Source organism: Paramisgurnus dabryanus, chromosome 21 (genome assembly GCF_030506205.2).
Source record: "Paramisgurnus dabryanus chromosome 21, PD_genome_1.1, whole genome shotgun sequence".
NCBI classification, from domain to species: domain Eukaryota; kingdom Metazoa; phylum Chordata; class Actinopteri; order Cypriniformes; family Cobitidae; genus Paramisgurnus; species Paramisgurnus dabryanus.
This window is the reverse complement of record NC_133357.1, coordinates 16,522,081-16,549,749: the sequence shown is the minus strand read 5'-3', so window position 1 is coordinate 16,549,749 and position 27,669 is coordinate 16,522,081. Positions and strand designations below refer to the sequence as shown.

Genomic DNA, 27,669 nt, shown 5'->3' with positions numbered 1-27,669 from the left:
TTCTGTTTTTTTGTTATAAGCCAGAAATGACAAGGAGGCAGCCTCTCGCAATACAGAGTCAATGGAGACGGATGAATTGTTTTCCCCCGGTGGGAAATTTTTAATTTACAGTAATAAACAAATTATATATATAAGAAGAATTTATAAATTAACTAACTGATATGTTAATTAAGAGGGCGTACTGCTTTTTATAAAAAGGGGCGTGTTTAAAGGCACTTTACTTCAAGTGACTGTTATGGAAAGGGCGGAGAAAACATGTCTCGGTCTCCTCCTGGTGGGTGTACTCAAACTGGGATGAAACCCGAATCTCTATCGCAAGTTATTCCAGTCAGTAACCAACCCGTAGTGGATAAATCACTGGCCGCAGCCAGCAGCGGATTGTAAAAGAAAAGGTGTAGGATTTCAGGGGATGTGTAACGTCAACTGCGTCTTATTTGGCCGATAGAAACGCGATAATGGCCTATTATTTGTGTGACATTAGATAAGGGAGTGCACCTTGCGTCCCGGAGCATGGCGGGGTGACGTATTCTGCTTTACAGCATCCAATTTGATGCTGTGAGATATCGCTCGGGAACGATGGATTCACCTCGCCGTTTTCTGGACACGGCCGACTTCAATGAAATCGCGACATCCCACGGTTTGAATGAAGCGACAGGGTCCGGCGCCATGGTAACCAGCGCGTTAAGAAACGATCTGGGCTCAAACATTCACGTGTTAAAGACCTTAAATCTCCGCTTTCGCTGCTTCCTTTCCAAAGTACACGAGCTCGAGCGCAGAAATAAGTTATTAGAGATCCAACTCCAGCACGCCCAGGAGAAGTCCCAGTATCGGCTCCTGTTTTCCCGGGATCAAGCGGTCCAGACGAACCTCGAGCTGCCTTTTGCGGACAGACTGTGTCATTCAAGACTGCCCGGTCGGATTTGGAGTTTCTCACACACCGGAAGATACGGAGGACGATACGAGACCCATCACGGGCCCGGAGTGTCTTGGGTTCATCCAGATGGAGTCGGAGTTCAAATCGACACCATCACACCTGAACTCAGGGCCTTGTATAATGTTTTGGCCAAAGTCAAGCGAGAAAGAGACGAGTACAGGAGAAGGTAAGTTCACCCAAATTCAAGCTTTCCACACATTAATTAAAACATTGTGTTGTTAACCACCTGCAAAAAGTATGGAATATACCGGTATTTATTGATGAACCAAGTTTATATGTGTGGAAAGTACTTTTAACTGCCAACCACTGTAAAAAAAAAAGTTACCATGGTAACCATAGGTTGCGGTAAGTACCACAGACTTTTTACTACAAACAAACAAGTTGTGGTTTATTATTAATTGACACTTTCATTTGATAAAGAAATGAAAAATAACAAAACACTACGAAAAATCTTCAAAAAAAATTTAAGTTGTTTTTTTTAAGCAAATTTTATCCTTGTTTTGTCTCACATTGAGGCCCCCTTGAAAATTGGAAGCCCTCACGCGCCCACCCCTGACTGACGTGTTCTCTATCATATTATTGATTATAGTTTAAAGTATTAATGTTAAACAAAATCCATGACCTTTTTGTGTTTATAGTAAACAAATGTTTCCTTTCTGATTCAAGCAGCTGTCCCTGAGGTGTGATCTTTATGTCATCATAGGTGTAATAGTGTCTAAACAGTGAGGCTCTATCAGTAACCTCTATATGTTCTCCAGTGTCCGCTTTCAAGGTGCACCGTTTGGAATTGAAACCCAAGAAAGCAGGGGTGACATTTTATCTGTCACTGTCACAGAATCCATTAGCTTTTTTCTTCCGAATGTGAAACCATGAGCCACAGCATGCAAAGCCTTTCCATTGAATAGGAGTTACAGGGAACTGCCCTGGAGCTTCTGCAGAATAGCTTTACATTGTGTGGTTTATACTATGGGGACCAGTTTTGATTTTTATCAGTTCACGCAATGCATTTCCACCCATTTTATGTGGGTTACGTAGTTAATGCCAAAAGAGTTTCACAATCTGCATTCCTGTTCTGGAATTGTTAACATTTTGTTCATCGGTATGAGTTATCTAGTGTATAATAAAGTTTACTATTTATTTGTTTACTGCTGGGAAAGTAATAAACACACATTGTTTCAGATACCTTGTTTCTGACCAGCACATGAATGGAACGCAGTCCACTGTAGGAGTCTTTTCATTTCAGATGAATTACTGTAATCTGCATTTCCTGTTGCCATTGAGCTCCAGACATATAAAGTATGCAGAGGCATTTATGTACAGTACTAAAACAGCCTCATAGTCATGCAGTGAATTAATCAGGGCTTTTTTTAGAGGAAAACAGTTGTTGACTGTCTGTGAGAACAAATAGACTAATGAGGCACACAATGAATCATTTCCAGGTCTTGAGTGGGCTGGAAACCCCACTTTTATTGAGCAGCTATACTATTGAGTTCCTGGACTGCCTTTGTTTATTCAAACCTTACAATAACCATGTTGTTAGTAATGTGGTATTTCTGAGAGATACGGTACAGGATACAGGAACAACAGTCATAAGCAAACCTTCAGACCATGTGCCGTACCACACAATGGCCCTCATTTATCAAAAGTACGTACACCAAATTTCCAGCGTACACCTGGCGTACACCCAAAACCACGGTGACTTTGAGATTTATCAATATGGACGTTGGCGTACGGCACGCTCAAATCCTGCGCCTGCTCAGGAGGTGGTGTACGCACATTTTGAGTTAGTGCAGAAATGCGCAAACACTTCCTAACACCACAAAACGCACTGACAAACTAAAATATAGGATATATTATGACCCACTGTAAAAAAAACAACATAATGCTTACAAACTTCAGTGTTTATTTTTATGCAACATGGACTTCAATGTTTAATTTGAGAGACTTTACCAAAGCATTTGATTTGTAGGCATATGTATTACTTCAGTTGAGAGCCTGGGCGCTTTACCTGACGTTTCAGGGCAAACCATGTGAGCGGATCGGAGCGGAGCCTTGAGCGGTGCGGTAATATTCCATCAAAGCGCCTCTCTAAAAACTCCGCTCGCTCAGCACCGCTCGTTGAACCCAGAACGCCCTTTGATAATTTGCTAGTTCGAGAATCTGTAAAAACGTCTAGCAATAAGTTGTGGAATTCAAGCCTTATACATAAATGTAAAGTAAAAATCAAAGTTAAGGTTGGACAGGAAGAAAACATTAAAAGGAAGTGCGGAGAGACTGTAAAAGTTAGCAAATATTCATCCTGGAATCTGAAGCGGCACATTGCAAGAAAGCACGAGGATGTGCTACGAAAACATGGTAATAATGCATCAAAATGTAAGCTATACCATTCGATGATAAATAAATAGCTACACATGAATAGGTAAAGTAAAATGTTTGTGTTGAATGGAGCCATAAATCCGATCATGATGACATGCGGACAAAATCATGGCCACGAATTATCTTTTATGCTACATATGGACACTTCTTTTTCTTATTTAGTTTAAAGTATGGCCATAAATATAAATATTCAACAGTTTGTTCCTTGGAATTAATTATTATAATATTTCGTAATTACTATTACAATTATTATTACTTCAAATTATGAATTAGTCTAGTAAAACATGTGGATGTCGTGGAAACAAATTGTTAATTTGAATTAAATCCGGAGCTCCGTATGAAACTGGATCTTAGCTAACAAACAACATACAGAAAAACACACTACAAAAGTTACTACATCATTTTAAAATATTATTTTAAAAAAACTTAACCGAACCATTAAGCAGACATATAATTTAGATGTAGGCAACATTAAATAATAATAATAAATAATTATTCTTCTAAATATCAATTAAGCGTCATTAATAATAAAAATAATAATACAAATATTACAAAACGTCATGCAATTATTAATGTGTTCTTAATCCCGCTCTTTAAACTGCCAAATAAAACAATTTTGTTTCTTTCCACTTCCCTGGTTTCTCGTCTTTGCCGTCTTCCATGTGTCAATGTCGTAAAATGAGGGCGTGGGGGAGGTGGAGATTTGAATTTATATGGGCGTGTTATTCTAATGACGATCGTTTTCAGCCGCCGCATTTATGAAGGGCAGATATTGCGTACACCTGAATTTCAGAGGTACGCACAGTTTCATAAATCAGGCGGTGAGAGGAGTGTAAGCATAATCTTACGCCAACATATACGCCCGTTTCTACGCAAGAATGATAAATAAGGGCCAGTGAGTTCAAATATGATCACTATCAGAGTATAAAATTAGCTTCTCAGGTTTTTCAGTCTTCAGATAGAGTGTCCCAGAAGCAGCCGCTAAATTAGGGTGGATGCTGGTGGTCTGTTGTATCAAATGTGTTTTTAGACAGGTGGACAGTGTGCCACCAGGCTCGTGAGGATCATCTGTCCCTTAATCACTCAAATAAAAATAAAACAATACGTTCATACTTTAGTCATGTGCTTGGCACCACACTGAATATGTGTTCTTTAAAGGTGCCATAGAATGTAAAACCTGTGTATTTACCTAGGCATAGATGAATAATAAGAGCTCTGTATGTGGTAATGACATATTGTGAGCCTCAAACAGGTTTGTTTTCTAATTTTTATGTAAACCTTGTGCATGCAAAAGACTGTTGGAAAACAGGCCAATCTCAACATAACACCAACTGTGATGTCACAGTCGAGATGTACGCCTCAACATTAAATTACACATTAAAATTACATTAATTACAAAGTTGTTAAAATGCTAAAAACATAGTTGTGCTGAGTTAGCGCTACATGCTAGTTAATGCTATATGCTAGCGTTTTGGCTAAAGTTCTAATATTGACTTTACAGTTACGTTTTGCAGGTCCATACTGAAAAAAACAATCTTACCACTCAGAAACGTTCATTAACAATTTTTAAAAAATGTGTTGTTTCTCAAAATCTGTATTTTTGTCTGATACAGACTCAAACATATAAGGTCTGTTTACTAATGTGAGCTACTGGCATGAGCCTCAGAGCAGAGCTCAATATTATTATGGCACTTTTCCATTGCATAGTACCCCACGGTTTGGGTCAACATACTTTTGTGAGCTTTTCCACTGGGTGCAGTTCGTAGTACTCAATACTTTTTTAGTACCACCTCGGTCGGGGTTCCACGAGCTGATACCAAAACATGACACGAAAACACTGTAGATCACTGATAGGTCTGAGAGAATCGTCACTACCAGCGTCATCGCTAAAATGTAAAAGATTAACTTACCTCCATGCTAGCTTGGGTTCTCTTGAGCAAACATGTTGTCATCTGTGCTCTGCTATAAGTTCCCAAACTCAATTTTAGCGATGAAAACATCCACAGGTTCAGAATCAGGAACACTTTACCATTTTTTTCCAGACTTGCAGTTTGTGGCGGCACATTCAATTAAATAAAGCAATAAACCCCGAGAAGCAGTGGGTTACCAGTGCATTTTATAACAGCTAAGGGGCGTTGTTAGGCACGACGCGAAGCGGAGTCCCTAAACCCCCTTAGCTGTTATAAAATGCACTGGTAACCCAACGCTTCGAGGGGTTTATTGCGTTTATAAAACGGTTACTTCATATGCATAACGTTAGCGGGATTTTATAAAATAAACCCCCAAAAAGTTGTAATTATATTAGTACAAATATTACTCTTCCGCCAAACAAAGTAGTTCCTCAGAATCAAGTGTGACTGAAACAGAGCGCAGTTCCCAACCAACACAGACACAGCAAAGACACAATGAAAATATGATTTAAGACTGTGGTGTTTATTTTATAAATCAACATTCATCTAATTTATACATTAACATTTATATCGTGCAACTGTTGAAGTGATGATCAAATATGCTTGGAAGCATGCTGAACTCTTTCCCCGTCAGCGTTTTATTTTTTTAAGTTGCCACCCAGTTTTAGTTTAATGCCTTCCAGAAAATTATCTTCTTTATATAAACATAAAATATCAAATGAAAGAACAGACCATCCGCTTTGAAACAAAAACAAACAAAAAAACATTTCATCCTACCTTCATTTGATCTCTTATCACCTCTCAAATTTTTTTATTAAAAGCGGAGATAATTCCATTTTTGTGAAGAACTTTAGTAAGAGATCAGATTCAGACGGAGCCATGAACAGTACTACACGGTGTTTTCAGTGAATGCGTCAGTGTTTAAGTTGGGTAAGATCGCCACCCAGTGGATAATAGCGGACGTATGAACTTGAGTTATAAAATCCTCATACAACGTTTTCTCTTTATCGACGAGATGACTCAACAATATTTATTGACATTCATCTGGATATCGCCATTAATTGTGCAATTGTAGACTAATTAAAAATATGATTTAAGACTGTGGTGTTGATTTTCATAAATCAATACGCAGTAACAGTGGCGCAGTGATACTTATGTAATGTGGTCTGAACCGTGAGGTTACCGGTGTATTTTATCACGGCTTAGAACGCGTTTCAACCAATCAGAATGAAGAACCAGAACTGCCCGTTTTATAATGCAACTTAAATGAGGCTCAGCAGAGCGCGTCGACTGACGCCACAGGTGTTTGTACAAAAACTGTCATGTGAGACAGAGGTAGTGATAAACGTGATGTGTAAACATCTATTTGTGTTGGTCAATTTTACATTTGTGGCAGACTGAGAAATAAATGAATGTATGGGAATGTGAATGTACAACGATGCTCTCCCTTGTATGATGTCACAGCAGTAGGCATCGCAAATATAATGACACGTCTATAATCCCTCCCACTCCGAAGTGTTACTAAATTTAATGAAAAAGCTAACCAAGTGAGATGAGCTGACCCGACCTGACCCAAATTAAACCCTGGGGTACTATGCAATGGAAAAGCGCCATTATTCCTGAGTCTGACCCTTCCAAATAGGACAAAAATGTACTATTTTATTCAAAGGACAACTCCTAGGGTTGTAAATGGATATGTAAAAACGTTTCTGGAGATTTTTTGCACTTAATAAAGCCACATACCTTCTACGTCAATATCAAAGAACAATTTAACATATTATTTTAATGCATTCTTGGGCATCTTTAAAATATTTTAAAGTGATTGTACTGAAAAACATGTAAAGGAGCTTAAATGCCAGAAAAAAATCATTCAATATTCTCTTTAGCCCAAAATGTTTATGTGTTGCATTTGGATATTTAAGGACTTCACTAACTAGTTAAATAGTGTGTATAAATACTAATTCCTAGATAATTAATTTACTCAAGCTTGCACGCTTATGAGAAAACTATTAATATTTTGAGCGTATATAGGCATTATTACATAGTGTGTACATGGTAACATACAGATCAGTGCCGTTAGGTTAAATACGGCGGTGCATTGATAACGTTTGAATCTTACTGGTTCTTGTATCATATGATGAAATATACAATATATTTTTTTGTTTACATGTTAAATATACTCAAAATAGTAATCTTTTTCACACACATTTTTTGTTTTGCATCAGAAGTCATATATAACCCACATGCTTTAATAATAGATGTATGTGCCATTTTGGCTGCCCTGTATAAAGGGCTAACATGATGGGATTTTACTATAAAATTATTCTTCGAAGAATGAAAATAATTTGCATGACAGGATTTAAAATGCAACTTTAACATGAAAAATAACTTGGCTGGTACTTTTAAAATGTCATGCAGGCAAAACATACCAATCATTACTATACTTATCAACTAACCATTTAAGGACATTAATGAGAATTGAGTCATTCTACCCCATCCCGTGCATGTGTGGTTATCGCCCATCCTCCAGTTTTTTAAGCTGTGTGGAATGCTTTGTTAGGGTGATTAAGTGGTGGGAATTCCAGTGGCTTTGATAGAGATTCAGGTTTTGGCTTTCACTTGATTCTTGTTAAGAAACTACCTAAAGTACTGGGATCTTTTAATTTTGCATCATACTGGTAACATTTGTAGATTAATTGCCATTTTAATAAAAGCTTGTGGCTTTTGTCTAAAATTAGATTTTTGTTTTGGAAATTTAAGAGCTTCATCTATACATCAGATGAATAATTTTGTCCTTGTATGTACACTTCTAGCAGCATCTGATGTGATGTTTTGTGTATACGGTATCAGTGGTGGGTAGACAGCAGCTACGCATACAACGATGAGATCATCTCTACTGGGAATGATGTAGTAGCATTGACATACTGGACAGGAAATGACTGTGTCCCCACCTACGCTGAGGGGTCTGAGGTCATGAAAACCAGAACTGTTCTATAGGTCTAAAAAATTTTTTACAAGTCTGACATTTACATTTCATCAATTTGGCAGAAGGCGAGCTTTAACCATATTGACTTACAATACATTCAAGGGTGTACATTTATCAGTATTTCTGTTGTCTGGGAATAGATCTCATGACTTGATGCGCAGCTAACGCAATCCTAACTGAGCTACAGAAACACCAAGCATTCTGGCAACCATAACTGTTATCTGGTTGCAGCAAAGAAAACCTTTTATATAACTTTTGATTTATAAATGAAAGGCATGTTAATGCAGTGGCTTTGGATAGGCATGAATAGGCATGAGTCCTGAAATATTTGATCAGAGAGATGTTTAATGAGATTTCTTTTATCAAGCTGCAATCAAAATTGCATGAATGTGCCCATCAGCAGGCCCAGACGTAACCTCAGTTCTTGCTCAAATTGTTTTATGATTTTGTAAACATTGTAAATATTGTAAAATGAGAAAATAGTACAACATGTCTACACAACAAAATTGTAAAAAACGCATGCAATGTAGAGTATGTGTATTGTTAGGCAGTTGGACTTGACTTCCATAAAATTGAAACGATCGTCATTCTGCTTTTCCTTGATGTTCCTGTACTGTGAATATCATTACGCCCAGGATATTTATTGGTGTCATGTTGTAGTCAAGACTATGTTGGTATATGGGTGATGACAATAAAATCAGATAGCTGACTATCCATCCGGATTTTACCACAGCAGTGAAAATCAATGAGCTAATGATTCTCACAGATTTTTCAGGCTCACCCGTTTCCCTGAAAGATGCCATTCTGCCTTCAATGCACTGTGAGCCAGCAAGTTATTTTACGATTATGCACATGATCGATTTTCCTCAAAAGACTTCTGCCATAATACATAGATTCATTTAGAACAAGGCTGGCATTGTGTGGTAAATAGATGCATAATATTTATTGTGTGGATCTTGTAATTGTTCAGCGAATGACGTACAGAGATAAAGCTGTAAACTCGGTCGGACAAGACTTTGTGCAATCAATGTTGATTAACGATTATGATTGTATCATATATTTGATCTGTACAACAATATTTACACCTTGAATAATGTCTATGCTGTATATTTCTTGATTTACGTCTATAGAGATAACTCTAAAAGGAGGGGTTAAGTCTCTGTGTGGGGGGATTCTTGAGAGCAGCTTGTCTGAATATTGATCTGAAATGCAGCACGCTCTTCTTCTGGTGTCTGAGTGCAAATTAGACACAGATGTGCACTACTGAAAACCCTTAGGAGACTGTCTGGAAATCCATCAATATGTAGGTCATCAAAATGACAGGATTTTTAATTTGCATTCTTTTAAAAATGTGTTTATAAATGAATAAAAGCTTCTTGGTTCGAGTTGCTTTATAGCAAAGGTTTATTGCAAGTTATCAACAGTCTTGTAAATATATCTGATGAGGAAAGCTGGGAGAAATACATTCTTGTCTTTCTAATCCATCTTTCACATAGGACGCGGTGTGCGCTGTGAAACCCATTCATTTCAATGGCTTATGTGTTTCGGAATTCCCGGAGCTTTCTAATACAAAGTTTACGATCCTACAGAGACATCGGAAGGAAAGCCGTGTCATGGAAACACATAGCAATTCAAGTTGGCATGTAAGGTGTGTTTTAAGTCAGGTAGCTTGTTGTAGGTAGGCAGCTTAAAGTTACGTGAAATGGAGAGGGGCAACATCAGTCTGTATTCCTCATCCACTATTTATCCCAAATATAAACACTGTAGTTATTTATTGAAAACCCGCCTACTTTGGTCTGGCCAGCATCGCTTGGCTGCACTGACCCCACCGGTGAGCGCAGCGCACACTGTGTCCTATGTGAAAGCCACATAAGCTTCAGTGTCTAGCTATCTGTATTTAATACTACTGTATGTGCTTGATGCTTTTAGCCTTAGTGGCTCATGTGGTCAGGTTGGGACAGAAGCACAGTGTTGCCAAGACCAAGTTTTGGCAATAAAGCAGACTTCTGTCTTTTTTATTTTTTTATTTTGTAGCATTCTGGCAACTTTGCCTTGATATTTTCTTTAGCAAAAAAACATGATTTGTGATTTAAAGTTTAATAAATTCAACTGTTTGTTGTATCTGGCTGTGGTTTACATTTCTCACCAAAAGCATAAGCTTGGAAAAGCACATTAGTTTATTTCTGTTTTTGGGTGTGTAAATATGTAAGTGTAGGTTTTCCTGGTTTGATGTTTTTTAGTGATTTGATTTTATAGTTTTATATAAAGTATAGATCTATAACATCTGAACTATTATTGAAGATTTTAGTAAAACTAAAATAACAGCATCAAGCAAAGCATTCTGGGAAACAAAATCTAAAGCAAAAAAAACTGAAAAAGGTTGATGATGATTTCTGGTTCCCAGAATGCTTTGCATGAGGCTGTTATTTTAGTTTTACTCTAAGAGGCAAAGACTTGTAAATGTTTAATGTTCATTTAACTTTGAACAAAATGTTGCCAGTAAATAACATACATTTAAATCTACGGTAAGTTACCGGCAACCAGCTGCAAGTAACACTGTAATTTCTAGGGGTGTGCAAAAAAAAAATCGATTCACATTTGAATCGCGATTCAAGCTTTGCCGATTCTGAATCGATTCATAGAATTCCAAAAATCGATTCATAAATTTTTTTGTAATGCCGTTTTACTATTGTCCTGAAATGAGTTTATCTCAGTATTCCCATATATGGTGCTGCGTCGTATTCACTCTGACGCCTGCACACTCTTGTCACAGTGTTTCCCACACATTGACTTTACTTGGGTGCTGTGCCTAGTTATATTAACAAGTGCCCAAGTATTTCTGGCGTCAAATGTTGTCTTTTTTGTTTTTCTGTGATGATGACACTCTTTAATAATGACATTTTGTGTGCGACATGATGAATTCGGTATGCGTTCACGTGCTCTCTGTTTCGCAATGAATTGGGATGCGACGCGAACAAGCTCGTGTCACATTGTATCCTTCATGTTTCTGAACTTGAGCAGAGTTTTACCATTAGAGGACTTCACGGAGCACCCGCGGACTGTATGGTTCCGGGTTTGTATTTGAAATGGTTAGTCAGGTCCGGGCAGTGAAAGTTAAATTACTTCGGGTCCCGAGTCTGATTAATATTGTGAGTAAAACCCGAGTCGATCGGAGAATGACCGTGAGCGCTACCGTGCTAAAGCTCGTGTGCAGTTTCAGCGTGCCGATGGTTTCTATGGCGATGGTCTCTTTTCTAACATCATTAATAAACCATATCTTTTCCAAAATCTATTGCACTGAACGAGCAAAGCTCAAGCTGACTCAAGATTTACAAAACGCAAAGCTGTAATGTAAAGTCCCCTGTCACTGGGACAGCAAGTAGACTTTTGAATCTGAAATAATGAGTGGATTTAGCTTTTTTTAATTGGCAAGAGAGAAATAGAAAGAGAGGCACTTTCCTTGTTTCTGCTCTATCTAATAGACATAATAACCATTATAACACCAGTCACCTTTATAATCTATAGACCTGCACTGTCTATCATTCATATACTATATTATTGTATTTAATAGAGTTTGATAAAAGGGGTCATCTAATTGCTTCAAATCAGTTTTTATTTTTGCATAAAGACATAAAGTAATATCAAACTACATTTAATTTGTTGTGTTTCTTTTCTTTAAAATTGTATATCTCCTACAATCAGTCACATAGGAAGAAGTAAACTACATTTACATACTGTGAATTGTTTTTTAAAATCAAGAATCGTTTTTGAATCAAAAATCGATTTTGAATCGAATCTTGAGCCTAAAAATCGAATCGAATTGTGAATTTTTCTGAATCGTGCACCCCTAGTAATTTCTACGGAATTTTTTTCCCATATCAGTCCACAGCTCACCCCTCCCTTTTGAAACGCATAGTGAAGCTACGGTTGCTGGTAGTGTATGTAGATAAAAAAGCTCATTCTAAGGTAATACAAACAATATAGTTCATTTTATAAGGGTTTATACACCATTGATAATATAGTTATGTATATTATATTGCATTTCTGACAAGAAATCCTTCTAAACGTTACACGATGCACCTTTAAAACAGTTTAAAATGTTTAAAACAGGAACTCAAAGTAGTCCGTTCTGACTCTGTCTTTGTAAATCAGTATTGCAAGAAATGTTTCTTCTAACCCATTACAAGAGGGTTTTTCCAGCCCACTTTCTATACAAGCGATATACACTCACCTTAAGGATTATTAGGAACACCATACTAATACTGTGTTTGACCCTCTTTCGCCTTCTGAACTGCCTTAATTCTACGTGACATTGATTCAACAAGGTGCTGAAAGCATTCTTTAGAAATGTTGGCCCATATTGGTAGGATAGCATCTTGCAGTTGATGGAGATTTGTGGGATGCACATCCAGGGCACGAAGCTCCCGTTCCACCACATCCCAAAGATGCTCTATTGGGTTGAGATCTAGTGACTGTGGGGGCCATTTTAGTACAGTGAACTCATTGTCATGTTCAAGAAACCAATTTGAAATGACCATGACATGGTGTATTATCCTGCTGGAAGTAACCGTCAGAGGATGGGTACCTGGTGATCATAAAGGGATGGACATGGTCAGAATCAATGCTCAGGTAGGCCGTGGCATTTAAGCGATGCCCAATTGGCAGTGGCCTGAAGTGTGCCAAGAAAATATTACACCACCACCAACATCCTGCAAAGTGGTAACAAGGCATGATGGATCCATGTTCTCATTTTGTTTACGCCAAATTCTGACTCTATCATCTGAATGTCTCAACAGAAATCGAGACTCATCAGAACAGGCAACATTTTTGATTTTTCCAGTCTTCAGCTGTCCAATTTTGGTGAGCTTGTGCAAATTGTAGCCCTTTTTCCTATTTGTAGTGAAGATGAGTGGTACCCGGTGGGGTCTTCTGCTGTTGAAGCCCATCCGCCCCAAGGTCGTGGGTTTTGTGGCTTCACAAATGCTTTGCTGCATACCTCGGTTGTAACGAGTGGTTATTTTAGTCAAAGTTGCTCTTCTATCAGCTTGAATCACTTGGCCCATTCTCCTCTGACCTCTAGCATCAACAAGGCATTTTCGTCCACAGGACTGCCACATACTGGATGTTTTTCCCTTTTCACACCATTCTTTGTAAACCCTAGAAATGGTTGTGCGTGAAAATCCCAGTAACTGTGCAGATTGTGAAATACCTTAGACCAACCCGTCTGGCACCAACAACCATGCCACGCTCAAAATTGCTTAAACCACTTTTCTTTCCCATTCTGACATTCAGTTTGGAGTTCAGGAGATTGTCTTGACCAGGACCAGACCCCTAAATGCATTAAAGCAACTGCCATATGATTGGTTGATTAGTTAATTGAATTAATGAGAAATTGAACAGGTGTTCCTAATTATCCTTTAGGTGAGTGTACAGTGACCTCATGGCCCCTGGTCTAAAATGCCACCAAAACACAAGTGATACCAACAACAGTTAAACAAATCACAGTAGTGAGGATATACATCATATTGAAAATTGTTTGGCATTACACAATATTAATAGTAGTAGTAGTAGTAGGATTGTTTTTCAAATTCACCCTCCCTCAAACCTGACTCACACACACACACACACGCACGCACGCACGCACGCACGCACACACACACACACACACACACACACACACACACACACACATCAGTCGTTTCATTGATTTATTGAGCGGTAGCAATTCCACTGCTGTTAAAATCGTCATTAAAGCGTAACTAAACCCCTGTTCAGAGCCTGACTCCACCCACTGGCAATATTTGAAAAATGCAAGAAAAGTGGGCAGATCCCAACGGAGATAGAGGGGACGAACTAAGTGTGTGGTGAGATCGTAACAAGGGCGTGGTGAGCTTGAACCTGCTTACGTCACGAGTCTTTTTTTGGCCCAAAATCCAATAGGAAAATTCAACTTCAGTAGCCACCGTTCAACCTCAAGAGGGCAGCACTCAGACGTTTTTACACCATATATTATAGTATTGGAACACTTTATATCCAAATGTCAAAAACCTTACTAAAATCAATGAACAGCACTAATAAAGCATCATTCTTACAGATCATTAACTAAAAAAAGTTGGTTAAGGGTTTAGTTACTCTTTAACATCTTTGACTAAACACTTGCTCACTTCTAAATCTTGTTGAAGTAATAACAGTGTAAAATAATCCCTCATACCATTCAGTCATTAAACTGATATATTCTTAAGATGTCACAGTTTTGTAAATATAAAGTAGCATGTATCACATGTCCCCATAGCAGAATGTTGCACATTGAGTGATCTAAGAACAGAACAGACATATATGTGGAAAGTAAGAATGATCATTTACATGCCTAACATACCACTGAACTCCCATAATTACAAGGGACATCTGTACTTCAGCACTTTACTTTCTATGCATTTTTGCTCGAGAGGATTGAAAGCCTACTGGATCACAAAATCAGACAGAACGTTTCCAGGTGGCTCTGAATTTGCTTGGTTCTTGCATAAAAACAACATATCAAATTCTTGCAGAACTTTATTTACATACCTGTGTAATCTTTCTGCCCTTTACCAACATGTTTGGGAGGCAATAATGTGTTGAAGATTATGGGGTTTACTTCTAGGTGACACATCTGTTAAAGAAGAATGGTATGCATTCAAATGCTCCTTAAGTCTTAGTTCATTTTCTCCAGATTCAGATCTTTAGTTTATGTTTATGAACACCACACTCTGAGCTCCTGTTTTTATAGGAAATATTACTAGATAGCCGACATTTTGAAAGTGGTGGACAATCCAGAATATGGGTGTGACTTGGTTTGTGTTTCTATGGGAATGTAATGCTTTAAAAGTCTTCACATCTCTTTTTGCTCTTTTCAGTTTCTCCTGTTTGATGCGGTTTACAATAACAATGTCACGGGCAGAACTGTTGACCTGTAACAGCTTTGCCTACACATGTCCTAGTACTCTTTCTTCACCATGAACGACTCTTTGAGACATAAGCAGCAGCAAATGGCATTTGAACTCTCCCATAAAATAAATAATGTCTGTTTAATGTGACTCTGACTGACACAATGGCAGGAGTCAAAACCATGTCACTATAGTCCTTGCATATAGTGGAGAACAAACAATCAATGTTTTTCTCATTGTGTTGTGTCTCTTATATTTCTGTAACAGAAATGTCATAGATTGTCTGTGTTATTTTTAATAATTCATGTATGTAAACGTGCTAGACTGTCTTTGATGTCTCATTGTTTTCTCAGTTGCTTGTGTTAAGTTTTATCCAAAGATTATCAATTTACAGTTATATTGGTTAATAATACAGTTAAGGTACTTCTTTATATGAAGAGTTTGGTTCCAAAACGCAATAAATCCATTTTGACTAATTTTGGTAAAGACGTGTTTTCTATACCAAGAAAGTGACAAGATGAAAACCACTATTTTTTTGTTACAAACTTTCACATAGCATCTTTAGGTTATAAAAACATAAAAAATTAAAATCCATAATTTGATTTTCAAAGATTTATTATAAAAACTGATTTTTTTTCCACAATGCAATAAATGCATGACAAGTTTTTTCAAAAGGCTATAAATCTATTGAATCAATATATAAATGTGCATTCATCTTTGCCTTGTTATATTCATTTAGTTGACTAGTGGTATACACTTATTAAAAAAATAAACATTAATGGCATTAATCAAAACACTGTCATTGCTGCTGTCATCCTTGGGACGTCGTCGCTGAACTTTTTTGACAGCGATCAGCTTTAAAATGTTTTGGTCCTGCTCAACATTTGTTGACTTTGAGTAAAATAATGTAAAGTTTTTCATAAGATCCCCTGGGGTCAATGTGTTAGCATGACAGAAGCTTGATGCCGTTGAGAGAACAAGCAACAGCCAGCATTTTAATTTAATTTTGATGGCTTACGTTTCTTTCCCATCACAGAAAACCATCACAGGTTTATCAATTCCATCAAAAGTTTTATTTTGTTTTTTTGTTGACCACGAAGTACAAAGTAGATGAGAAAACTAGAAAAGTATTTGTTGAGTGGATTTATTGCATTCTGCAGAGAAGGAGGTGGCGTTTGTTGCGGTTTGGGAAAAAAGGGAGAAAAGATGACAGAATAACACGGCCAATATTGGATTTTGTGTACAATTAAGAATTTACTTTTTAAAACTGACCTGATAAAATACTGATTTTGGCGGTAACTCATTTAAAAAAAATGCTCCATAGATTTTATATGCTTCACATTATAACAATAACTATATTACAATGACTCATCCACACCACCGAACGATAACGATAACTTTATGCTAATTCGCTTGGAAAGGAGTAGAACTTAACTCTTTCACCGCCATTGACGAGATATCTCGTCAATTAAGAGAAAACGCTTCCCCGCCAATGACGAGATTTTCCGTCTTTCCGCAATACCGCTATTATCCACCAGGTGGTGCCCTTCCGCAACTTTTTAAACCCGGAAGTATTGCCCTGTGGAAAGTGGATGCATGTCCGTGTCTGTTTTAAAGATCGCTCTGAATGGGATCTCTATGAAAAGTCCGTCACAAAAATGGAATTATCTCTGCTTTTTGCTCAAAATGTGGTGTTTTTGCAGAAACCTACCCATATTCAAAAGCTGATTACAAAAGAACCACTGAAGGTAGGATGAAACGTTTTTTTTTTTTTTTTTGAAAGCAGAGGGTCTTTCATTTGGTGCATTGTATGTTTATATTAAAGAAGAACATTTTCTGGAAGGCATTAAACTTTGGTGAAAATCATGAAAAACGCTGGCGGTGGCTGGCAACTTTTTTTAAAAACGCTGGCGGTGAAAGAGTTAAGCAAATCATTAACCTTCAAAGGCATTAACTAATATTACATATTTTTTTATATAAATCTAGTAGTGTGTGTAATGTAATATCTTACCTTTTGGCGTAGTCAATGTAGTACAATAAAAAGCATTATGCAAATTAGATTTTAAAAAAATCTAGCATGAAGTTTTTTTTACATCAGGAAAGATGATCTGTTAGGAATTAAGAGCTTTCTTCAATACATCATGCTATTGCTTACATCATTTTCAAAATTGATTGACTGTCCAGTGCCTTTTGGATGAAATGAAAGCTCTCACGCTGTGTTTAGGGAGTCTCTGCTATAGCAGAGGAAATGAGAGGAGTTTGATTCTCACGACCTTCAGATGATGTCAAGTCAGCTCCACTAGATCTCACTGACATTTACATCTATCTACATTCATACAGTCTCTGTGCTGTTAGATAGATCCATGAAATTCTGTCCACACGTATGTGTATCTACACTTATAGAGAAATACTTGACTGATATCGAACTTCCAGAGAAACATCTTGTAGTAATTGTCGTAGTATCATTTGTTTAATGTCTTTCACTCTTATGCTCTGCGAACATTTAGTAAACCTCTTGTTTTCCCTGAAGAATCTCTCCACATGCTTTTCATTCCTGGCCAACTGGTCATTCTTAACATAGCAAGAGCCTCCCTTTGTTCTGAGCAGATGATCATGCCTGCTTCTTGTCTTGTTGAGTCAGCGCTTGAATTCACAGCTCTTGGCAGATGTCTTGATGCCTGAACCTAGTTCAGGACATATGAGTCTATAACCACTTGAGCATGGGAGAAACAAAGGTCTGGGGTTTACTCAAGTGAATAGGTTATCTTTTAATTCCAGCAGTGAGGAATTGCACTGAATGACTGACTCACTGAATCAGTTATGACAGAAGTCAAGTGCAAATCATTTTAACTTGTTTTGCAATACAGTAGCTGGGTTATTTCATTTGCTAACTTATCCAGATTTGGAAGTTTGGACTAAAGTCAAAGAGAAATGTGTAACAGTAACACAGCATGCTGCTTTACATATTAACTATGAATTGCAAAGAAACAAAGTAAGTAGACTTTAGATTAGTACTTGACACTATTAACTCTTTCACTGCCATTGACGAGTTGACTCGTCAATTATGAGAAAACGCTTCCTTGCCAATGACAAGGATTTCCGGCAATCTGTAATATGGCTATTATCCACCACCGCAACTAGTATTGCCCTAGGGCAAACAGCTGCATATCCGTGTATGCTTTGATTATTGCTCTGAATCTGATCTCTATCAAAAATCCTCCACAAAAATGGAATTATATCAGCTTTTTGCTTAAAATTTGGTATTTTTGAAGAAACCTACCCATATTTGAGATGTGATAAAAAGAGAACTTATGAATGTAGGATTAAACTGTCTGTTGTTTTATTTGATATATTTGTATGTTATTTAAAGAAGAACATTTTCTGGAAGGCATTAAACTTTTGATAAAAAATGCTGCCACTGGCTGACAAATTAAAAAAAACTTTGGTGGGAAAAGAGTTAAATGGTTTCTGAACAAGTGAAAAGACAGCTGGCAAGCTGTTTTTAATGCTACTGGTTTATTTGCGTTTTCTGCTATGTGCTACTGTCACTATAGTGATTTTAATTGAGCTCCTTATAGTGGCTTTAGGTAACATTTTAAGTCTCAGAGTACCTTAATGGTCATTGCCAGTGCATGGATGCCAAATAGTTTTTATTACTGAAGGGTCTTTTGAGTCCATTAAAACGGGGGTTACAAAACTTTTTCATTCCAAAACTATTCATCTGGATTTTTATTAAATGGAAGTATGGAGTACAAAATATTTATTTGTGCTCTTTAACTAAGATCTTATGGAAAGATGTCATAATAATCATTGTCATTGCTTGTCATAAAATGGACTAAATAGTTTTTTAGTGTCTTCACTTTACAATCCATGGCACCATTGGCTTTACAGCAGAAATAAACATGTTTACAGCCTGGTGCAAAAAGTATTTTTGGTCTATATAGCTAATTTTGCCCTTCATGACAACTGTAAGAGGCATTCATTTTTTTGTACATCATCCATTTAAAAGGACTTCTAGGTTTATTACCTTAAATGACTTCTTGTGCAAAAAACTATGTTGCATGTGCGCAGCTGCGTCAAACTGATTCTGGCTGGACAGGATTTACAGCGAGTTTTCAAAATCACGCTAATCAAACTGTACACGGCTGTAATGATAATTACATTTTAAACGATAATACTAACCGTCAGGCCATTTTATCATGGTTAATCGTGAAACCGGTAATCGTCCCATCCCTACTTGCAAAGAATGGCTTACCCTAACAAAATATCTGTGTTGTTCTGTTTTAAATTTTCTAGGTTAATAGAAGCGCTAGGGACCCAATTATAGCATTTAAACATGGAAAAAGTCAGATTTTCATGCTATGACCCCTTTAAAGTTCTGCAAAATTAAGGGTTTGGCCACTTCAGTAATGTTGCCGTCACTATTTTCAAGCTAGGTGGCGTGGTTTCAGAAACCAGGCACCTCAGCTCCACCCACATCCCTCCTCTTTGCCCATTTTTGGTTATAGGCGAGTGAAGAGCTGCAAAGATGGTGAGAGCGGGCTCCACACTTTGAGCCTCAAAATGCTCTTCACAAACTTAGTGATGTCATGGACGGACACCATATTTTTTACAGTCTAGTATGGACCCATCGTATCCCACTAGGACTGAAAACCTCTACTTTAAAACACTCTTGTGTGATAAATCGGTGCATACACTTTTGTTATCAATATGGCAATTTAATAAATTACGGATTGAATTGTGTTACTAAGATAAGATCCCATTTTGAACGCTTTAAGATTGAACTGACTCTTGCTTTTACTATTACCAGATTATTAGCTTGTTAATCTACAAAAGTCGCATGAAACATTGTTTAAAACCTGATACATATCTGATTTATTCATATATGTATGAAATTGGTCCACAATTACTACTTTCAGATTCAGTGCATTTTTTTTTTGGCTGTTTTAAAACAGATCTGGAGTAAATCATGTCAACCTATGATACTGTCAACATTCTTTCCATGTGCAGCCCATTCTCATGTGGATTATTATTGTGTTCCAGATGGGAGGAGGAGGTATCCAAACGTCAGCAGATGGAGTCCTTGGTGGAGACCTTACAAGAGGTGAGAGCCCAAGTCTTTGGTGTTTAAGATGCATAAAGCTGCACTGATCCGCGTCTAGCTATTAAACAATGAAAGCGTGTGTATGAAATTCCTCTACCATAGCAAAGCTTTGCGATTGTTCTCCACACAGACCGTTCAATCATCTGAAGCTGTTCAAGAAGAACTGAATGACAAGATGGATCGTCTTAAATCAGAGCTGGTGGTCTTCAAAAGCCTCATGCCTCACGATGTAAGTTCAAGTGCAAGGCATGCCAATATCTATTTACACAAGTACCTATTTCAAAACACAGTTGAAGGTGGGGTGGAATGATGATATAAAACTATTGTTTGACTGCACCAGTTTAGTCCAAACATATAAACTAATAAAGATCACAAGATTGGCTCTCTTAGGGAAATAAAGCTGTAGGTAAATTTCTCTGGCATCGGGGTGAATAGATGCTCGTAGCTCTCTGTAGACAAGAAAGAAGTGAACCAGCCAAGCTTCTGGCATGAAACAGATGCATATTGTTCTTGAGCATTGAGCGGATTCTGCTCAGCCCCAGTAATAAAGCACAGTTGAGTGCCGCCTCCCTGGATATGTTCCTGTGTGAATGCTCGCTACTGAAGTGATGCTCAAAAGAAAGCTGGACCATCTGTTCTAGCCAACCGAGCTGGTAGTATTTTATCTGCCTTTGAGGGTTTTCCAGGCTTGCTAACCTGTAAACAAGCTGTGTTTTCATCAACCGTTCTCATGTTATATTATATTATGTTTAAGAGCCTTTTGCAACAGTTGGGCAGTCTACAGAATGACATCTAATCATGATTTCACTCTTTTACAGGCAGTGTCTGACTTGGACACTAAAATCCAGGAGAAAGCCATGAAGGTTGATATGGACATCTGTAGACGCATTGATATCACAGCCAAGCTCTGTGACGTAGCACAACAGAGAAACTCTGAAGACGTGTCAAAAATATTACACGGCGGTCCATCCAGAGCTCCTCCAGAGCAGAAAGGGGTAAGAAAACTTACACTCATTATATATTGTCGCTTTCCTTCCTCACCCTTTATGTTTGTCAGTGGGTTTAAATATTTAACCAATAATTAAAGTTTAATATTAAAAGTTGTCAACTTTTGCTACGTTTAGACAGCAGGCGAAAGTGGCCCAAATTTGACCCATATCTGATTTTCTTAAGAAAGTCTGAACAGCACAAATCCATTTTTTTTTTTCAAATCAGAACCAGGCCAATTTAAATGTGGTCCTAAATCGGATACATCTCTGATGTATTGCAATGCGACTTCGGCCATGTCACATATTATCCGACTTTTAAGAGTATCATCCACGTTTAGTTCTACAAACACAGTGCGTCTGACGTCACATTGTCTTCTGTGCATGCGGGTCACTTCAGGGCCGTACCTGTGACAGGTAAAACCGTTACATATGCCTTTATGCTATACTCTCATTCCGGCGTAATAATCAAGGACTTTGCTGGTGTAACATGGCTGCAGGAGGCGCAATAGTGCCCTTGGTTACTTTGAATAGCTGGGGACTACTTTCGGGCACTGCGTAATATCATTGCGCCTGCTGCAGTCATGGTACGGCAACAAAGTCCTTGATTATTACACCAGAATGAGAGTATAGTTCCTAGCCATTTTGGCCTAGAAAATCGAAACGTTTAATTTTCCATCAAGTTTTAAAAATATCGGAACTCTTTAGTTATTTTTTAGCGCGATGCTAATGGTCTAATCAGATTCAATGGATTATGCTAAGCTATGATAAAAGTGGTAGCGCCAGACGTGGAGATTGGCTGAATGGATTCTAAAACCGTAAAAATCAAATGTTTAACTCTAGGGAAGCTGGAAAATTTACATATTTTCTTTTTTTTCTTTTTTTATATATATTTTTTTATTGTTCAAAGAAAAATGTTAATATTTGTACAGAGATTATATTTTACATTTACAATCAAAAATTTGCATATTTTCAAAAAAAGTGAAGTGTCCCTTTAAGCGATAAAATTATCAACAAAATTTAAAAATTATTCTTTTTTTGTTTATTAAAAGAGTAAATTTGGACATAAAAAAGTTTGAATCTTATGTATGTGTGTGTGTGTGTGTGTTACCAGGCTATGGTATGTAGGAAAAAGGAGTGTAAGGCTGTGTCAGAGGAGCGAGGGGAGACGGACGCTAATTCTGGTCCAACTGAGGAGGAGATGTCTGGATCGCTCAACATCACTGATGAAATGAAGCGCATGCTTAACACGCTGTACGTCTCTTTTTCTGCCCATTGCTATTCTGATGTGTTTTTGTGTGTTTGTAAACAATTTAGTTTTATATTAGTTTCTTCATTTCTTGTTTTTTGAGAACATATCTTGGAAAACAGAATTTTGTTTTGAAATAAAGTATGTAAACAAACCCTCCCCAGTTCAACCTGACCATTTACAAAAACAAAGCTACAACAAATATTTTAACGCATGTTGAGCAACTTGGTCTGGCCTAATAAAAATAAAGCGTCAACTGTGCTGATGACCTTGATATGTAGAAGTTAGCCAATCATTACAGAGGTCATTAACATATAACGGTTTTAAAGAGACAGAAGTAGAAACAAATCTGTTGAGGGAGCTTTGAGTTTGGCTTATATGATCATTTACTGCCACCTAGTGTTTATATGACAAAAATTCTTGTTTTATTTGTTACTGTGTATGTTTCTGTTTGTTAGAAAAACATTATTGTACTACTATTGTGAAATCTTATTCATTTGACTGCGTTTACTCTTTAAATGGGACATTTCACAAGACTTTTTTAAGAAGTCAAATAAATCTTCGGTGTCTCCAGAGTACATATGTGAAGTTTAAGCTCAAAATATCCCACAGATAATTTATTATAACATGTTAAAATTTACACTTTATAGGTGTGAGCAAATATGTGCCGTTTTGAGTCTGAAATGAGCTGATCTCTGCGCTAAATGGCAGTGCCGTGGTTGAATAGTGCAGATTAAGGGGCGGTACTATTCCCTTCTGACATCACAAGGGGAGCCAAATTTCAATGACCTATTTTTTCACATGCTTGCAGAGAATGGTTTACCAAAACTAAGTTACTGGGTTGATCTCTTTAACATTTTCTAGGTTGATCGAAGCACTGGGGACCCAATTATAGCACTTAAACATTTCATGATATGTCTCCTTTAATACTGTAATCTCAATCTGAATGTTACCATGCCTTTCCTACGTTTACTCCTGTATATGTGTTTCCCAGTCTTTTCTTTTAAACCTTTTACAATATGTCATTTGATCTGTTTGATTTTCCTATTTCCTTTCTTCTTCCTGTGTCTCCTGTCTTATTTCCTCCCTGTCTGTGTCCGCTGTCCACACACACAGAGGTTGCTCAGCTAATTGGTTTGTTGGCAGGCGTGAAACTTTCGAGTTGGACGATGACTGTGACAGTCTGGCATGGGAGGAGACAGAAGACACTCTTTTGCTTTGGGATGATTTTAGTAACTACCACAGTCTGAACTTAACCCCTAACACCACAGCTGCCACTGGCTCGGTTACCACGGTGACCTCCGTGTCTGACTCCCAAGGAGAAACCAATGAGCAGGTGAGCATCCATCAGTGAGCCTAAGAAGTTTCATTTTTAAGGGCTAATAACAATGGCTGTGTTCCGGTTCTTTGTCTACATTTCTACCATAAATGAACCTTACTTTGAATACTGTATATGTTTACCCTAATAGGACAAAAGTCTAGGAAGTCTTATAAATGAAACCGAGTCCCTCTTTAAGACCAGAGAGCAGGAGTATCAGGACACCATCGGACAGATTGAAGTGAGAGAATGTTTGTGGATGACATTGTAGCGTATATTATAGATTTATTTAGGTTTATTTGTGGTAATCCATCATCTCCCCTCACAGCTGGAACTGGCCACAGCCAAGAATGACATGAACAGGCACCTGCATGAATACATGGAGATGTGCAGTATGAAGAGAGGGCTGGATGTGCAGATGGAGACCTGCAGGAGACTCATCCAGGGCACGGCCACCACCGGCAGGTTGGTCATTGTTGTACCACTTTAGTCTAAAATAAGTGATTTTTATACATATATTAAATGTTTAGTGTCTTATGTTTGATCCTGCAGACATTCTCCCTCGCTCAGCTCTGTGGCCAGCAGTGATTCAGGAAACACGGATGATATTCAGGATGAACTGGAGCAGGATAAAGTTAAAGACGGAGAGAACGAAGGACCGGTGGAGATGAACGGAGAAGTTAGATGATGATCGGTCCTTCCTCGGCTTTCTGTGTGAACCAGCCCATTTTAGGTACTCTGGTCACAGTTTTTTACACAGTATGGATGAGTGTGGAATTTTAGATTTCCAAAGAGCAAGTATCGGTGCTTTATATGCCGTGTAGAGCGGGAGCAGCCGAACTGCAGCTCTTCATCAGCACTGCCAAGGCATGGCTTCACAGTCTTCCTCTATAGCTTTAACTGCATTCACAATACTCTCAAATGTGAGGTCACACTCTTTACACTGTGATAGAAAACATGCACATATTATACAGTTGTGTTAAATGCAAAATTTCGGTTATCATGAATCTTAAAGGCAGGTTGTCATTAAATAGATGACATAATATACACTGAACAAAATTATAAACGTAACACTTTTGTTTTTGCGCCCTATTTTTCATGAGTTTTTTATGTAAACAAAAGGCCTCTCAAATATTGTTCACAAATCTGTCTAAATCTGTGTTAGTGTTAGGTTATTAGACAGCATGATTATTGCACAGGTCTGCCTTAGGCTGGCCACAATAAAAGGCCACTCTAAAATGTGCAATTTTACTGTATTGGGAGTCCAAAAACCAGTTAGTATTTGGTGTGACCACCATTTGCAATTTTGTTCAGTGTATTTTATACACATTCTCAGTTTAAAGTCAACATGAAGTGCTGTTTATAACCATATTTAATTTGGAGTCAAACAGAATATTTAAACATAATATTTAAAGCTGGACTTTTTTATTTGTCAGAAATTAATTGTTAAACATGGACGTTTTATAACTTAAATGCAATTTTTCTAAGAGTATATAGTAAGTGTTTTTATAGTGACTATAGGAACATGCTATAAAAAAGTAAATAGTATCAATTTTGATTTCATGTTGACTTTAAATTACAGATTAACATACAGAAACTATAAGTATTACATTACAGCAAGCTCTGAAATAAGTTAAAGTTTTACACTCAAAATACTGAATAAATCACTTATGTAATACGCTTCAAATACTATGGGGCAGTGTCCCAGACAGGGTTTAGATTAATCCAGGATTAGGCCTTAGTTATATTAGGACATTTAAAGGGGACAGAGAATGAAAAACCATTTTTATATTGTCTTTGTTGAATACTGGTAGTCTACCCGCATTCACAAACATACAAAAAGTGCTAAACATGCTTAACATCTCAGTCTCATAGAAATTCCTCTTTTAGAAATGTCAGCCAGAAAATGGCCCAATCTGAAAAACTGATGCTTATGACATCACAGGCATCTCACTGCCCCTCCCCTTTAAAATAATTGGCTACATTTTTAGAGTGGCAGCAAAGTCAGCCAATCAGTAATGAGATTGCAAGTTAAGCCAGTAGGGGGAGCCAAATAGGTGCAAAACCACTTGTTTAAAATCCCCCACCCTAATAGAGCTATCTGAGAGAGGTTTTTAGGAAGCTTCTAAGGCATTACAGACCGAAAAAAAAAAATTTGTCTACATGTCATATCATGGATACAGAACAAGGATAAATACCCTGTTCAATCATTCTATGTCACCTTTATGTAGTTTTACAAACTTACCTTACAACAAAATATTACTATTGTGCTTGAGACCAAAATAATGGCACTGCTATTTGTTAAGATATGTCAGTGCAAGATGTTCATGCATTTCAAACATGCATTTTAGTCTGGTACTAGGATAAACCCTGTCCAGGAAACCGCCCCTAAATCTGTTTAGATGGGGTTTGTACCACTGTTGCTCAACTAAACCTCTATGCACTGTGATTTATGCAATACTTTAGCCTGGATTAACCTTACCTTTTTTGCTTTTTTGTCACCAACTGCAGTTATTTTGCATATTTGTTAGTATTAGGCAAGTGTTTGAAAAGAAGATGTCAAAATAGCAGTCAAACCCATGTGCCTACCGATATGCTGTATACAGTGTCTCAGTTGCCTTATTATATGTTTTCAATACAACATCTGAATACATCCTTGGCTCTGTTATAAACCCTTGAGTCATATATGAACCCTAAATCATAGCCGTGGAACAGATAGACGCAGATAGACATACATTTTGTGTCTGAAATGTTAAGTGTTGTGAAATGAGATCTGCGTTTTGGAAGATCTCAAGATTTGGAGCCATAAAAAATGTGTTGGAAATTTGCTAAACATAATTTGTAATTACTTGCATTTCTGTATATGGGGCATTCTCAAGAAAAGTGGAAAATTAACCAAATAACCTTAACCAATGACTCCACCAGAAGGGGTTTAAAAGGTTATAACCCTGTCATTTTCCAAGTAAATGTATGTGTGATATATTTGAAACAATAAATACTGTAAATACATTCGGGTGGTATCACTCAGGTTCCTTGTGCCTTAAATATTTGTTATAATTATCAAAAATATGTCATTACTATCGAAAGACAAAAACAATGAACTATTACTGTTTTCTTTTAAAATGTTTAATGTTTGGTTACATTTAAAATGTTGGGGTTGAATGTACAGATCAATCCAAAATAATCACGATACACAAAATGTATCGCTATTCTCTTTTTACTTGATCTCTGTTTGAACCATGTAGTTAAAACACTTTTAAAAACAATGTCAGAAAAATCAAACCAATTTCAATGAGGAAAAGATCACAGCATAACTGGATTTCACAGAAAATTAAATGCGTGGAGCAATTTAGAAACTAAAAGTTTTTTAATTTTACTTTTTTTTAAAGTTTAGCACCTGAGTATTATGGCACCTGAGAATGACCCCTCCCTTTACCCTCCCTACCTCTCCATTATGTTCTTGGCTTTATTACTCACCAGAGGGCCAGGACATTGTAATTTTTGTCAATTTGTTTTATTTTTTATGTATGAGGTGTTCATGTTAACAGAAGACTCTATTCATTTAATCATTTTTATTCATTCATATGATTAATTATGTTAAAGTATCTGGGTTATCTGGAGGTTTGCCGTTTTTTTTTTAATGTAATTTAAAAGTGAATTATTCCAAGCTTTATATTATCTTTATTATAATTAAGGTGCTATATGTTGTATATTTAGTTTTGGAGTTGATTGAATAATTTTTGCATTAAATATGGGCTGTTCTAATAAAATCTGGAAAAATTTGTTGTTTTGAAAATCAAAAATTGTAGTCTGATTTTATGCTCTTTTTTTAATAAAAAAAAAAACATTGCCTTATTTCTGTTTAATGACAGTATGATTTAAT

The 27,669-nt window shown here is 37.1% G+C and overlaps 1 protein-coding gene across 2 annotated transcripts; it reads left to right on the top strand.

The window, feature by feature from the left end:
• Positions 1 to 265: 265 nt before the first annotated feature.
• On the top strand, positions 266 to 27,577 carry iffo2a (intermediate filament family orphan 2a). Of its 2 annotated transcripts, none has more exons than XM_065285922.2 (9): positions 266 to 1,100; positions 20,173 to 20,233; positions 20,364 to 20,462; positions 21,052 to 21,228; positions 22,334 to 22,473; positions 23,585 to 23,804; positions 23,938 to 24,027; positions 24,115 to 24,251; positions 24,339 to 27,577. In XM_065285922.2, the coding sequence occupies exons 1-9, from the start codon at positions 577 to 579 to the stop codon at positions 24,472 to 24,474; spliced, it is 1,584 nt and encodes a 527-aa protein (XP_065141994.1). In that variant the 5' UTR covers positions 266 to 576; the 3' UTR covers positions 24,475 to 27,577. The 2 variants fall into 2 exon arrangements, with proteins under 2 accessions (XP_065141994.1, XP_065141995.1); XM_065285923.2 differs by having other exon boundaries at positions 267 to 1,100; positions 23,615 to 23,804; positions 24,339 to 27,576.
• The last annotated feature ends 92 nt before the right edge of the window (positions 27,578 to 27,669 follow it).